The sequence below is a fragment of the Ascaphus truei genome, chromosome 1 (genome assembly GCF_040206685.1).
Source record: "Ascaphus truei isolate aAscTru1 chromosome 1, aAscTru1.hap1, whole genome shotgun sequence".
Lineage (NCBI taxonomy): Eukaryota > Metazoa > Chordata > Amphibia > Anura > Ascaphidae > Ascaphus > Ascaphus truei.
In genome coordinates, this window is record NC_134483.1 from 131,314,791 (window position 1) to 131,330,519 (window position 15,729).

A 15,729-nucleotide genomic window follows, 5' to 3' on the forward strand; every position below is an offset into this window, starting at 1 on the left:
TGGAGCAGGCCAGATGGGGGTCGCAGCAGGAAATGTTTGCACTCCCCTGGGCTAGGACAACCTTACTCTATATAAATAAACATGAAAATAATAGTTATACTTCACAATAGAAAAGTACCATTGTATTTTGAACTTTGTCACACTGTGCTCTTAACAGTTAACATTGGGGTGTTCGACTCCAGTCCTCAACACTCCCCCAAGTTTACAGGATATCCTTGCTTCAGCACAGGTGTCTGTCTTTGACAGAGCCTCTGAGCCACCTGTGCTGAAGCTGGGATATCCTGAAAACCTTGACCTGAGGGGAGGGGGAGGACGACTGGAATTGCGTACCACTGATTTTAACTGTTTACTACAGCATTAAAATACAATATCCTATAATTTACTGAGTAAAAATGGATCATGTTTTAACTTTCAAGTGGATAAAACGTTTCATCCATCTACAGTTGTATATCAAAAAATGGCAAGCATTTATGCATTGACCTTTCCTTTCTAACCTTTTCTTCTGCTTTGATTTTAGATTGCGTCTCGCTTATACAGTATCTGCCGGGGACTCTGTGTTGAAACTTAAAGCATGTCTGGAAAACAAAATGAACAGAACCACATCCTCCAGTTAGAGGAAGAAATCACCAGCCTTACTGAGGAGCTCTCCCAGTGCCAGGTATGAGCCAGGCCTTAATGCCCTTTGATCCTTGGTTAGTCCTTTTTCAGCTCTTATTCAGTCCATGTTAAAATGGTCACGCAGCAAATAGTGACAATTTGTTTAATCCCTGGCTGCAGTGAAAGCATTGTATGCTAGGAGATAATGAGGAAATTAAGGGTTGCAGACCTGTCTGAGACATGTGAATGAGCTCACCAGTGGTATTTTTATTTGTGGATTATTTAACAACACACAACACATAGCAAACAGCCATCTAACAAGCAACTGTCCACTCTTTAAAAAAAAAAAAACTCTTAAAAATATCTGCTCATTTCATGAAAATCCAGTGTACCAATAATCTTTGGTCCTAACATTTAACAGATTTACTATTTCTTGACATCAGCCACAGTACCACTGCTTTTAGAAGATACTTTGTTCAGTGCAAATATGATTTATGACACAGGTTAACTTGCAAAAAAAAAAAAAATCAAGCACTACTGGTACTAGTTAAGAATGATTTTTGGGGCTCGCTGTCGGGCCACAACACAACCATGCTGGGGGAAGTGAAAGGTAATCGGTAGGCCGCAGCAGGGCTGCAAAAGTCACTCCACTTAAACTGTGTGTTCTGCGCCCTACAGCTGCGTCCTATGGCTGCGACACTCACAACAACGGCTCTGAGGCCACTTTTTTTGGTAGGCCATGGAATTGTAATGCAAGGGAAAAAGTAAAGGAGAAACTGAAAGCGTTTTGAGACAGGTCAGCTAAGGTAGTGCCAAACAAGGGAAACTGTTCAAGTGAAGCGGTAGAAAAGAGGAACAGAGAAGTAAAAACAATGCAGAAAGTGACACAAAGGAGGTCATAATGAAGGAAAAATCAGATAAGGGAATAAGAGGGTGAGTGGTAAAAGTACTTTTTTTTTTTTTTAATGACTAATTTTACTTAACCCTTTGGTACCAGAAGAACCAGCAACTCCAGCAATGTGTTTTTGAGCACTGTGATCTTTAAGACCTTTTTATAATCGTAGTGTCATTTTTAATGGGTTATTACTTCATTATTCTGTTACATTTTGTTACAGTGAAATTGTCCAAATCTGGCAACTGCGTTTTTTGTTGTGTTTGGGGGGGGGTTTACTACAGCCGGATTTGAAATGTCATGCCCAGAACTATATTCTTGATGCAGTGATGTGGTAGACACTGCAACACAGGAAAGGGTTTGCCACTCAACACAGGAGAGATGAGACTTGTGTTGGCCGTGGAGTGTGCTATATATTTTATCTTTACTTACCAATGCTTTCTTCGAGCTATTGAGTAAACAGGTAAGTGTCTTCAACGATCATAATAAACATTTAGTCCTCCAAAAGCAAAATGTAAAAGGAGACAGCTGTGATCTCAACCTTCCAAGCTTTCTTTAAACTGCCAGAGCCTGCATAACAATCCAGTCTCAGTGGTACGGCGGCGTGTCTTAAGCGTCCCTCTTTTGTCAGTTTCCATTCCAGAGAAACTCCTTCCTTGGCTGCATCCATTATTAATGGGGACAACACAAAGGGAACTTATTTTAAAGGGAAGTGATGAAAGGGAAATGTTCTCTCATGTATAATAATTCAATGTGATGATGAGCTCTGCGGAAAAACTGGTTGTACGTGTGACAGATTTTCAAAGACTGATATTTGTTTAATGCAGTCGTTTTTAATCTGTAGGATGTTTTTGTGTTTTTTATTTCTGAATGGTGGATTTAAAAGAAACAAAAACCAACAACGCACAAGTGTATTCTCTAGCAAATAATGTTGGTTGTTGAAAGGCACATGTAATATCTGTTGGCATCTTATTTACTTCATAAAATAAGATATTTAATTCTTTAAATTATATAGCTACTGTATGATGGGCACAAAAATACATGTTTCATAATGAACGAAATCTAAAACTGATATAAATGGGGTAAAACCACTCAATGCTGTTCATGGAAAATTCTAATATTGCATACGTGGCGGTGTAGCTTTGCTGGTCTTGGGGACAACTGGATCCTTGACAGTTTTTTGCTACTTTTTTTATTGGACAGGATAGCACAGCGGTGCGCAAACTGGGTGGCGCGCCCCCCGGGTGAGGGAGACTTTCTAGGGGGTGCCAGCCGGGTCTTCGGCGTAGAGTCGCCATGGCAACGCGCGTCAAATTACGCGATCGGGTCACATGACCCGCGACGTCATTTAACGCCGAGCCTTTGGGAGAGGGAGGACACGAATGCTGCAGCTCCTGGGAAGGGGGCCACAGCTCAAGAAGTTTGTGCGCCCCTGGACTAAGAGTATGAGGCTAAAGAAACACAGATCGCTGTGGGCCAAGGTCAAGTGCTCAAAGCCATCCACTGAAGCGGCGGTACGCAAACTGGGGGGCGCGCCACACAGGGGGGAGGCGGGAGAATTTCTAGGGGGTGCGGCAGTTAAAGAGGCCCCGCGCTCTTCCCCAAAAAATTTAAATTAAATGTCGGGGGAGGCGTGAGGCCTCTGTTACTTACCTGTGGCCAGCCGGTTCTTTGGCAACACATCGCCATGGCAGCGCGTCAAATGACGCGATGGGGTCACATGACTCGCGACGTCCTTTGACGCCGAGCCATTGGGAGAGGGGGCGCGAAACGCTGCGGCTCCCAGGAAGGGGGCCGCAGCTCAAGAAGTTTGCGCGGCCCTGGGATAACACATCGATTTTGTGTTTATAAACTCTTGAAATCATATTGTATTGTATTGTATGTCTTTATTTATATAGCGCCATAAATGTACATAGCGCTTCACAATAGTAATACATATCATATAAATAACAAATAATATAAATAACAGATCATGGGAATAAGTGCTTCAGACATACTGTAAAAGTAACATTAAGGAAGGAGTCCCTGCTCCGAGGAGCTTACAATCTAATTGGTAGGTAGGGAGAACGTACAGAGACAGTAGGAGGGAATACTAGTAAGTGCGTCTGCAGGGGGCCAAGCTTTGTGTCATGTGTCCATGATTATCCAGTGCTATTCATATGCTTCTTTAAGCAGATGTGTCTTAAGGTGAGTCTTAAAGGTGGATAGCGAGGGGGCTAGTCGGGTATTGAGGGGAAGGGCATTCCAGAGGTGTGGGGCAGAAAGTGAGAAAGGTTTAAGGCGGGAGAGAGCTTTAGATACAAAGGGGGTAGAAAGAAGACATCCTTGAGAAGAACGCAAGAGTCGGGATGGTGCATAGCGAGAAATTACGGCTGTGATGTAAGGAGGGGCAGAAGTGTGTAAAGCTTTAAAAGTGAGCAGGAGAATTGAGTGTGAGATACGTGATTTAATCGGAAGCCAGGAGAGGGATTTCAGGAGGGGAGATGCGGAGACAGATTTAGGAAAGAGTAGAGTGATTCTGGCAGCAGCGTTTAGGATAGATTGTAGGGGAGACAGGTGAGAGGTAGGAAGGCCGGACAGCAGGAGGTTGCAGTAATCGAGACGTGAGAGAATGAGGGCCTGAGTTAGAGTTTTAGCAGTTGAGTAACAGAGGAAAGGGCGTATCTTTGTGATATTGCGGAGGAAAAAGCGACAAGTTTTAGAAACGTTTTGAATATGAGAGGAGAATGAGGGTGAGGAATCAAGTGTAACCCCTAGGCAGCGTGCTTGGGCTACTGGGTGAATGATCGTATTTCCAATAGCAATGTGGAAGGAGGTAGTAGGGCCAGGTTTGGGAGGAAGTATAAGGAGCTCTGTTTTTGCCATGTTAAGTTTCAGTCGGCGGACGGCAATCCAGGATGATATTCCAGAGAGGCATTCAGAAACTTTGGTCTGTATAGCAGGTGTAAGGTCAGGGGTTGAAAGGTAAATTTGTGTGTCGTCAGCATAGAGGTGATATTTAAACCCAAAAGATGTGATTAGGTCACCTAGAGAGAGTGTGTAGAGAGAAAAGAGAAGGTGTCCCAGGACAGAGCCCTGGGGTACCCCCACAGAGAGATCAATAGAGGAGGAGGAGGTGTTGGCAAAAGAGACACTGAAGGTACGATGGGAGAGGTAAGAGGAGATCCAGGATAAAGCTTTGTTTCGAATACCAAGAGTATGGAGAATGTGAAGGAGAAGAGGGTGGTCATATAGGCTATTTCTCATATTTGACTAGGAAATGCAACATAGCCCCATTTTATATTATCATTAATAAATGCTATAAGTTAGAGCAGCGGTGCGCAAACTGTGGGACGCGACCCCCAGGGGGGGCGCGACACTGCCGACGGGGGGCGCGACACTGCCGACGGGGGGCGCGGGGTTTACAGAGGCCCCGCGCGCTTCCCGAAGGCACTTAAATTAAGTGCCGGGGGAGCTGCAGGGCCTCTGTAAACCTAACTTACCGTGGCTCCGGCGGCGGCGGCGCCATGGCAACGCGGCGTCAAAATGACGCTGCGAGGTCATGTGACGTCACGTTGCTATGGCAACGTGACGTCATTACGCCGGAGCGCGGGTAAGTTGGTGTTGGGGGGGGGGGGCGCGGGAGTGAGGGGACAGCCGTCAGGGGGGCGCAGGGAAAAAAGTTTGCGCCCCCCTGAGTTAGAGTATAGTACGAGGTGTAAGCATTGCATGGGAGACATGCAGTTATGGTACTTTCCTTTTTAGGCACTGTTTTGTTTTCTATATCTTTATACAATTCGGTCAAAGGACTGAATTGTAATGGACAAGGACCTCCTCGGTAATGTCACTGCCTTTGGAGTGGGTGAACTCCGTCCAATGATTGGTATCCTCCTTTTGATCTTGGAAGTCACTTCATCCCACTGTGGCAAAGAGATGTTGGATGTTCCGAGGGCGCATGGGCAATCCACAATGTGAGACGAGAAAATAAAAAGTGAGAGAAAATAAATGGTGGTGAAACACAGGAATAAGATAGATAGATGTAGAGGTATCTGTACCGTGTTAGCCGTGCTTAATAATAAAAAACGAATAGATGATACTGTTCTGTGGCTAACGTAATCTTTTATTTGTGCGAGCTTATGAGATACATTGATCTCTTCTTCTGGCGGTGTTACAATGGATAAAGCAAGAAAGGGTTTTTACTTTTAAAACAGTGCATCCTGGAATGTGATCTGTGATTGAAGCCCATCCCTCCCCCTTCTACAGTATGCGATTTTATGACTTGAGGTGTTAAAAGGTCCCTGAATGTTCGGTATGTATGTATGTATAAATTTATACAGCGCCCAGTGTATACAGCACTTTACACAAGGTGTGTGTGTGTGTGTGTGTATACCAATAGTAGGTGTAGAAATGTAAGAGGGTGTTGCATTACTATTAGTGTGTGTAGATACTATGTGGTCCTTATTGGTATATAGGGATAGAATTACATAGTGTATTAGTAGGTGTAAGACAACTGTGTGTGCATTCATATAGCGCATTATGTAGACATATGGCTTTTAGCACTCATGGGAAGAGAGTTCTCTTGTGTCAGTAGTGACTCATGAAACCACGGTCTCGGTTTAGGCCATCGTTAAGTGTCCAGAACAGTTGCATACATTTCTATTCATGCAACCGTCTCTCGGTGTTCTAAGATTACCTTTGAGTATGGCCACCTTCAGATCGTTCATCCTATGGCCAGAGTTGGAGAAATGTTCGTCGACAGGACTGTCTCTTGTTCCGCGTGTGATGCTCCCATGAGTGCTGAAAGCCATGTGTCTCATACTGTGCTATATGAATACACACACAGCTGTCTCTTACACCTACTAAAATGGGGTATGGAACTGAATCTTGGTAAAGGAGTACAGAGCAAAATATGGCATAACGTTTTTAATATTAAAAAGATAAATCGAGATTTCTAACTCACAAATGTTTCTTTGTTAGACAGCAGTTGAATACAATGCTTTCTAGCATGGTGCCTTGAGTCCTCCAGTCTTCAGGTGCATCCACAGCTTCTGGCAACAGGGCTGGTGAGTTCCCACCTAAGGGGCTGTCCGCTCCCCACAGTCCTTGGTTCTCCTCTTCCCTGTATGCGCTCCTGTTTATCCGCTCTGGCCTGCACTTTGTTCCTGGATTCCTCCTACACCGTCTGTACCGGATTCCGCCGAGCTCCATGTCCCGTCTGCACTTCCGGCTATGACGCGATTGTGACGTCAGAGTGAACTACGGTGGCTCAGCTTGGAACCACTGTGTTTTTCAGGCACCAAAAAGTAGATTGCAAGCTCTTAGGCCTTGCCCCCGCTGCATGCTGCAGCGTCCGCTGTGGCGGACGCTGCGCTCACCAAAGCCCTCCCCGCAACGGCGCCGGGCCCGCTGCGAGGGGGGGCTGCAGCGCTCGCGCGAGAGCTACTCCTGCTCTCAATAGAATTGAGAGCAGGAACTCGCGTAGAGCGGCTAGGCACGCCCCCCGGCGGTTCAGCCAATGAGGGCGAACCTGCCGGGTGACGTCATGGCCGCGCCCCCGTCACTCCTCCGGCACGCCCCCCCCGGTCTCTGCTCCTGCAGTGAGCTGCAGACCGGGGAATCGCCGGAACGTGCAGCCGAAAGCGCGGGCGCGCATTAGAGCGCCGTGACCGGGGCCTTAGCCTTATGGGGCAGGGTCTCATTGTACCTGGAAAATCCGCTGCATACACTTTCAACTTTGTATAAGAAAAATGTATTCTGATACAGTTGTCTTTTTGCTACATTACAGGTGACATAAAGGGTTCAGAAAGTACCAACTATGCAAAATTTTACTTTGTAGGTGTACGGTTTGTTTTAAAATTTGATGAACACTCGACAGGCACTTCCAACATCCCTTATTTTTATATATATATATGTAATATGGTGTTGATAGTCTTATAATATGCAGACCTCTTTCTGATCAGCAGGCATGAAACCAGTATGCTTGACAACCCTTGGGCATGCTGCAGATTGATTCCTCGCAGGCCTGGACAGCTGGAAATCCTGCTTCCTGTGCCAATTTCAGGCGGGATGCAGAGCTTTCTTTTAAAAGATGTTGTTTGGCTCGGGTAACCATTCAGGGAGCAATTTTAGCGTCTCTATTAATTGTGCCAAGATGTTTGAAAAGCTGTTTAATAATTAAGCGAAATAAATACTTGCATGCCAGAGACACTAAGGATGCCCATTCACAGCCAGCTTAGTGTATTAACTTGTTAAGTTGTTAAAAAAGCTTTTAATGTTATACCTTTTTTTTTTATTTCAAACATTTTTATTGTTTTCTGACAGGTACATTCACATCACATGGTTGTTTATAGACAGTAAACTTAATTAACATATACATTTAAAAGTGAACAACCCGAAGCATCTCAAGGTTGATTGATCGAGAAGGGGCGATCTGCCCCTAGTATTTTGTAACCTCCTATGCATTTAGATTCTACTATGTAGATCCCATCCGGGAGAATTAACAGTTTTAGGAGGATCTTAGATCCAACCCCTTATATTAGTACTGTAAAGGATAGGCAGAGAGGGGGAGAAGAGAGAAGAACAGAAGAAGAGGGGGGAGAGGGGATAGGAACGGGGAGAGCTAAGGGAAGGGGTGTAGTTATCCTCCCCTCCACCTTGTCAAAAGACCCTGAGTAGACATGAACTCCCCCTTAGAGGGGTTAGTGGTCTAATGCAGAGTCCAACTGAAGCATCCATATCTCATTTTTAATCTCTTTAATTATAAGGCCACTGTGCCCAAACTTTCTCATATTGTACTATATTCTGTTTCAGGAGCGCCGATAGGTATTCCATAAGCTTGACCTCGCTTACCATGCGAAGGACCATTTGCTTAGAAGGGGGTTTAATCTTTTTCCAATTAGCTGCTATTGAGCAGCGAGCCGCAGTCAGGATGAACGAGGCCAGTTTTTTAAGAGGGACAGAGATATCTTCGATAGGTTTCGCGAGTAGGCATATCAGCGGGTCCATCCGGACCTCAACTCCTACCGTCTCCTCAACCAATGAGCATATCATATTCCAGAAAGTCTGGATCTTTGGGCATGTCCACCATATATGCACCAGATCTCCTCTCTGGCCGCACCCCCTCCAACAGAGGTCAGACAGGCCAGGGAAGATCCGGCTCAGCCTACTCGGGATTAAGTACCATTGAAATAGAATCTTATATATATTTTCCTTAGTAGTAGTGCAAATAGAAGTTTTGGCTGCTGCTTCCCAAATATCCTCCCATTCATCTCTGTCTATATCAAGATTGAGGTCTTCAGCCCATTTCAACATATAATTGTGGTTGACGGGACTCCTGGACCGTGCTAGCCCCGCGTAAATCTCTGAGATCAGACCCTTCCGGTATGTGCCCACCATACACATCTTTTCAAAAGACGTTGGACCTTCAAATTTGGATGTTTGGGAAATTGTTAGGAGAAAGTGTCTGATCTGAAGATAACCATAAAGTGGGAGTTTCATGGGGAGGCATTTCTCCTGTAAATCAAGTAACGGAATAAGAGTCCCTTTGTCTATTAGATCTCTTGCTGATTTCATGTTAGCCAAACTAAATGCTTTAAGGTTCCCTGGGACACAACCCGGAGGGAATTCAGGTTATACCTTTTTTTTATTTATTTTTTTATTTTTAAATCTACCACTTTTAAATTTGGTAAGGTGATGCTTTATTCTTGTAGGTGTATGGCAACCTGATGTAAAACTTAAGCTTTTACATCAAACGCTGCACATTCGATCTGTCCCGAGGTTCATTTAATTTGCCTAACAAGGAAATATGGGGTGCTTCACCCTGAAAAAGCAGTTTATGAAGATATTATGCAAAGTTATATTCTTGAGCTTTCCAAAGCTCTAATTAAACAATGGGGCTGTTTTCTTTGATAGTGCTCTGTTCTTTCAGCAATCTTCCTTCTCTTGTTGCCCATTGTGTGATGAGCTGTGACGTACCCCAATTGTCAAAACACAAGCAGCAAGTACATGACTATCACAAAAAGAACACAATGACTTTCTAATAAATTTCTAAATCAATATTGTACCGTACACCAGAAATATGGGGCTCAGCGTAAAAAAAAGCCTCTGGTGCTACAGGGTGAAGATAAATCTAAAACGGAAAAGAAAATAACCGAGAAGTGCATTATGTTCAACAATCTGGGAAGCACAGTTTTAAAAGTTGCTATGGGCAATTGTTGAGCTTTGTGGAAACCTCACGTTGTAGATCTGATCATATTTCTCTAAACTGATTAGTCTGTATTTTGAAGTTTTCACCGCACTCTGGATGTGCACTTTGGTACATACCAAAGAGAGAGATTTTGACCATAAATATATTAGGATATCTATATATTTTTTGCCCTTTTCATAGAGGAAAAACAATGCTCGTGAAACACTTCCAACATTTGCCTCTAAGATTTGTAACATAACAAAATATGCGTTTTGCACTTGTGTAGAATAGGTCAGTGTTACGTAATGTGACTACCTTGGGTTTCACAGAGCTTGTGGTGGAGAGCCCTGTTTTTCACTTGGCGTAAAATATAAGGCTCCTCATTCACAGGGATTGGTCAATAGAGCACAAGGCCTCGTCCAGGGTCTAAGCGAGTGCTCGAGCGCTGTGTCGAGGCCTCGTCCAGGGTCTAAGCGAGTGCTCGAGCGCTGTGTCGTCAGGCACTCGTGCTGATTGGGCGATTCCTGGCCAGCTACTTGTGGGTGCAGGGGGGGGTGTGTGTGCCTGGGGGAGCGCCTATGACGCCGTGTGAGCAGTTCGGACTCACTGGTTGAACCGCGCACGTGACATGGGCAAGCGCAACAAATACAAAAATATTTGCCTCTCCAAGCATTGCGCCCCTGCACGCGAGCAGCATAGACCAACAATTTGCTTAAATTGTTTTGATCGCTCGCGAGCTGTAAGCCTGGACGCGGCTTGAGAGAGTGCACAAAAATTGATTGTGCATTATGCGCCCTGTACAGTTTTCAGCCATTGTTCAGGGTACATCCCTAAACAATGCACTTTCTCTTTTGTGCAGGCTCAACTAACATCCCTTTTTTTAAAGCAGCAAAACACCTTGCACTACATCTTCTGCTTTAACTTTTTTTTTTTTTTAGTGCTTCGGTTGAACGGCATTAACGTCAGCAACGGGGACACCCTGCTTCCAGAGATACCTCCGTGGGGGTCTCCGGTATCTGTGCAGCCAGGAATCTTGTGTGCCTAACGAAATGGCGGCTTTAAATGTCCTGCGGGCAGATAGGAAGCCGTGACGTCATCCATTGCAGCTTCCTATTGGCCAGCATGACATGGACATTTAAACTCCCGAGATACCGGCACCCCCTGCAGAGGTCAGTGTCTCTGGAAGCAGGAGGTCAAACACTAGAACTAAAAAAAGGAAAAAGGGGTTGTGCAAGGGTTTTTGCTGCCTTAATATTGTTTCATGGCATAGTTGATTTAACTTTAAAAATAAAAAAAATTTGACTGTCTACCAATAATAATAGTACATTTTTAAGGGCTGTATGTATATATAAATGAATGTATGCATTGTCTAGAACAGGGGAGCGTAAAAATTTCCTGCTGTGCCCCCCTGTCTGCCTGCTCCGGTGCTCGTGCCACTCCTCCTACCTGGTAGCTGTGTCAAATGACGTTCCGGGGTCATGTGACGTCAGGTCACGTGATAACACCGGTCATGTCACGACCCCACAGTGTCATTTGATGCCACGTTGCCATTGTGACGCGTCACAGAGCGTCTGAATCACGGTAAGTAGAGTGTTGCAGGGGCCTCACGCGATCCCCTGGCATTTAAATGCCTTGGGGAAGAGCTCGGGGCCTCTGCAACCATACGTGCCCCCCCAGACAAATCTCCCGCCCCCCCCTGGGGGGCACGCCCCTAGTTTGCGCACCGCTGGTCTAGAATCGCCTTTTACACTTCCTTGACCTTGTTTCTCTCTTTTTTTTTTTTTTTAATCAGTGAGTGTTTTATTAGTAACTATGAACACCTATTCAATATTTAGAATGATTTAAAAAAAGCTCAGGACATAAGTATTTTTAAAGGTTGGGAATGCAGAGTTGAGGCTTTATTGCCACAAACTGCCTTCAATTGGGGTTTATCACCAAGTCGCAAATAATATCATAGACTATGAAGCTCCCGTACAATAATACAAAATGATCAGGAATCCAAAGATAGAGAATTTTAGCTACTAATAATTTTCCATCAGCTCATCTGTGTGTTTACTTTAATATAGCAACAACATTACAATGCAGAGAAAATCAAGTACAAACAATGGGGGTAAAAGTAGACAGTAAATGACAACAGAAGGCAAATAGAGACCCAGCCCAAAGAGCTTACAATCTATGTGAGTGAGGTTTTTTTTTTTTAGTGGTGTTATTTTACATATTTGCAGGCCTGAAAGTCCTAATCTTCCAATTTTCTTTCTGACACTCCGCATTCTGTAGTGTAGATTTTACTACTGATTTTGAATTAGAACACTAGGTTTTCATGTACAGCACAGTCTAAAAGGTCATACATTAATAATACATAATTGCATCGGTTTCTCATTTGAACTTCCTCAAACGGAGGACGACTTTTTAAGACCTTTGTTACCTGTAGACCTCCAGTTTGCTCAGACCTGAATTTTCTTTATACTGGGTGGTTAAAAACCTTTTAGTATATTACTGGAAATGTTTATTGGTTACCTATATGGACAAGAACCAAATAAGATTTGATGTAAACTGTGAATAAATGATGACAGTGAGTCACTTGATATGTATGTAAGTATTTTTTTAATTTCTTATCTGCAAGTTACTCATTAGTTGTAGTATACTGTATTGTGTGTGACCCACTTTTTCTTAGCCTGTGAAAAATAAATTAATTGCAGTCTTGTCTATCACCGTCTTTCATTTTATCTTTAGGCTGACAAGGAGTTTGTATGGTCATTATGGAAGCGTCTTCAGGTGGAAAATCCAGATCTAACCCAAGCAATCAGCTTAGTTGTGGACAGGTAAGGCCATGATATTAGCAGTACAATATACTGACCTACGGCACTTACAACCTTGAGTTATTTTTTTGTGCCATATTTCATATATACAGTTGTATAAATAACACCTTCACTATATCTCTCAAGTTTTTGGAAAATGGAAGGTTTTGAAACACACACCCGAAACAAGCTACACAGTTTGCTACAGTAATTTAGCAATGATATTTCTGCTGCTACCAGGGGCGGGTTGCAGGGAACTATCGGCCTGGGTGATTTCTTCCATAGTGCCCTCCTCCTACGACGCATCGCCATGTGACATCACGTTGTCATGGCAATGAGTCAGCATGTGACTTTGCGTCGTCATTTGATGTCGGGTCGCCTGGACAACACGAGTCTACAGGAGGAGATGTCCCGGAGAAGGTATGAGACCCGTAGCCTGCGTCCATAGTGCAGGAGACAGCACAAGCTACTTAGCTCGCACCGAAAACAAACACTAGGGCGCCAGTGCATTCGCATATAGTGCGTGTGCACATGTGCTATGGGGAGACCGGCACTTCGCTCTACAAACAAGTTTGTATTTCCCTTGCGACGGCCGGGTCACGTGAGCGATTTGGGGAAACCAGCTCCATCACTGCACGGTGCGCCCTTCGCCATGCCTACCTGTCGCCTCTGCCGGCAGGACAGGAAATCTGCTGCTACAGGCGAGCGTACGCTGTGCTGATGAGCACGGAAGTGGGCACTTCCACTATAACCGAGGCCTTCCAGAGGCCCCCGCGCTCTACCCCAGCAATCCGTTTAATTGTTGTGGAGAACAGAGTGAAACTTATGTAATCAAGCCCCCCTTAGACACCCCCATCTCTCACAGACACACAGGCCCCAACAATCTTGGGGTGAGAAGGTATGCTCAATGTTACTCCATTCTGGGGACGCCGCAACTCCTCCATTCACTCGGGCGGAAGTTGGACCCAACTTCCAGCGCAAACAGGAGTAGGGAGAGGACTGCAGACAGTGACCACTAGGCTGCTACATGGGGAGCTGGGGAGCCGCAGCACCAGCCCACCGGGGCAAGCCTGATCGGACAGTCCGCCCCCGACTGCTGATGTGATATTGTAATAGGACATAAATCCTGACAAACACACCATGTCTAATGTAACAAGATTGAGGATGACAGAGTAGAAAATGAGGGAGCCTTCTAGACAGCATTACTTATTGCTTAAACACTGTGCTGTTGCATAGTGGATGAGGTTGAAAAAAGACATGCGTCCAAGTTCAACCTATGCTAAATTTAGACGACAGATACTTGCCACTTATTTATACTTGTATATTGATCCAGAGGAAGGCAAACAAAAAAACCCCAGTGAAATATCATCTAATGATTAAGGGGAAAAATAAATTATTTCCTTACTCCAAATACAGTAGTGGCAATCGAATTATTCCCTGGATCAACATCCTTCCTATGTTTACTTATTTGGTATATCCCTGTATACCTTTCCTTTCTAAAAAGATGTCCAACCTTTTTTTGAACAAATCTATTGTATCTGCCATCACAGTCCACAGGGTAATGAATCCCAAATTTTAACTGTAAAGAACCCTTTCCTTTGTTGCTGGTGAAATCTCCTTTCCTCCAACCTTAAGGGATGACCCAGTCCTTTGTACTGTCCTTGGGATAAATAGTTATTTTTGAAAGCTCCTTGTACTGTCCCCGACTATATTTGTATATAGTTATCATATCCCCTCTTAGACATCTTTTCTAATGTAAATAAATCTATTTTAGCTAGCCTCTCATAAATCAGATTATCCATGCTCTTTTATTAATTTGGTGGCTTTTCTCTGCGCTTTCTCTAGTTCCATAATGTCTTTTCTATGGAATGGTGCCCAAAATTGTACTCCATATTCAAGGTGTGGTCTTACTAATGCTTTATAAAGGGTACACAAAAAGGTTGGAAAGCGAGAGCATATTAGTGCCTCCGTCCACCAACTAGAAGCTCATTTTACAAACGCACTCCTGGGCGTTTAAAACTTAACGTTTAATAATTATCAAATTAAAATAAATTCTACATACAGAATATTGGTAATGAACACACAATGTACTAATGCAGGGAGGGGGATAGGGAGGTGGGGTTGGGCTAGAGGTGTATACCGCTTTTACGTGTATCTGAAATAATTCAGAAAAGCTAATTAACACCAGATACAGCCTATAAATATAGAATTTATAGGCTGTATCTATTGTTAATTAGCTATTCTGAATTATTTCAGATATACGTAAAAGCGGTATACACCTCTAGCCCAACCCCACCTCCCTATCCCCTCCCTGCATTAGTACATTGTGTGTTCATTACCAATATTCTGTATGTAGAATTTATTTTAATTTGATAATTATTAAACGTGAAGTTTTAAACGCCCAGGAGTGCGTTTGTAAAATGAGCTTCTAGTTGGTGGACGGAGGCACTAATATGCTCTCGCTTTCCAACCTTTTTGTGTATTCATTAAATATCAGCTCATCAATTGCACCCAACGTAACACTAGGCGTTTTGTGCACACCCATCTAACACAATATCATTAATTTATTGAGCTGTATATCTCGTTTGTATTTAAGTGCTTTATAAAGGGGCATCATTATGTTTACTTCCCTTCTACCCATTGCCCGTTTAATATAAGATCTTGTTTGCCTTTGCAGCTACTGCATGACTTTGGACACTATTGCTAAGCCTGCTGCCTACAAGCGCTCCTAAATCCTTCTCCATCAAGGATTTCCCCAATTTATCCCCATTTAATTTGTAGTTGCCTGTTTTTTATTCTTGCATCCCAAATGCATAACCTTACATTTTATCTGTATTAAACCTCATCTGCCATTTTACCTGCCCAAATTTTCATTCTATCCAAGTCCTTCTGGAGAAAAATTACATCCTGCTCTGATTTTTACTACCTTACACAATTTTTAGTGTCATCAGCAAAGATAGAGACTTTGCTCTTTATGCCAACCTCAAGGTCATTAATAAACAAGTTCAAAAGCAGGATTTCCAGTACCGATCCTTGAGGTACTTCACTCACAACTTTAGCCCAACCTGAAAAAGTTGAACTCTCTGATATCCTTCAACCAGGTTTCAATCCAGATGCAAATATTTTTTCCGAGTTCAATTTGCTTTATTTTGTGCACTAACCTCTTGTGTGGAACCGTATCAAAAGCCTTCGCAAAATCTAAGTAGACGTTGTCTAAATTCCTACATACCTTCTCAAAGAAACTAATAAGGTTAATTTGGCATGACCTAGCCTTCATA

General features: G+C 43.7%; 1 protein-coding gene across 6 annotated transcripts in view; it reads left to right on the forward strand.

The window, feature by feature from the left end:
• Positions 1-15,729, forward strand: part of CNTLN (centlein) — a 307,481-nt gene that overhangs the window by 3,872 nt on the left and 287,880 nt on the right. For all 6 annotated transcript variants that reach the window (XM_075594863.1, XM_075594856.1, XM_075594883.1 and 3 more), the window contains 2 exons: positions 518-658; positions 12,387-12,475. In XM_075594863.1, the coding sequence (XP_075450978.1) occupies positions 572-658; positions 12,387-12,475 (176 nt within the window). In that variant the 5' untranslated portion in view covers positions 518-571. The remainder of the gene's footprint in view (positions 1-517; positions 659-12,386; positions 12,476-15,729) is intronic.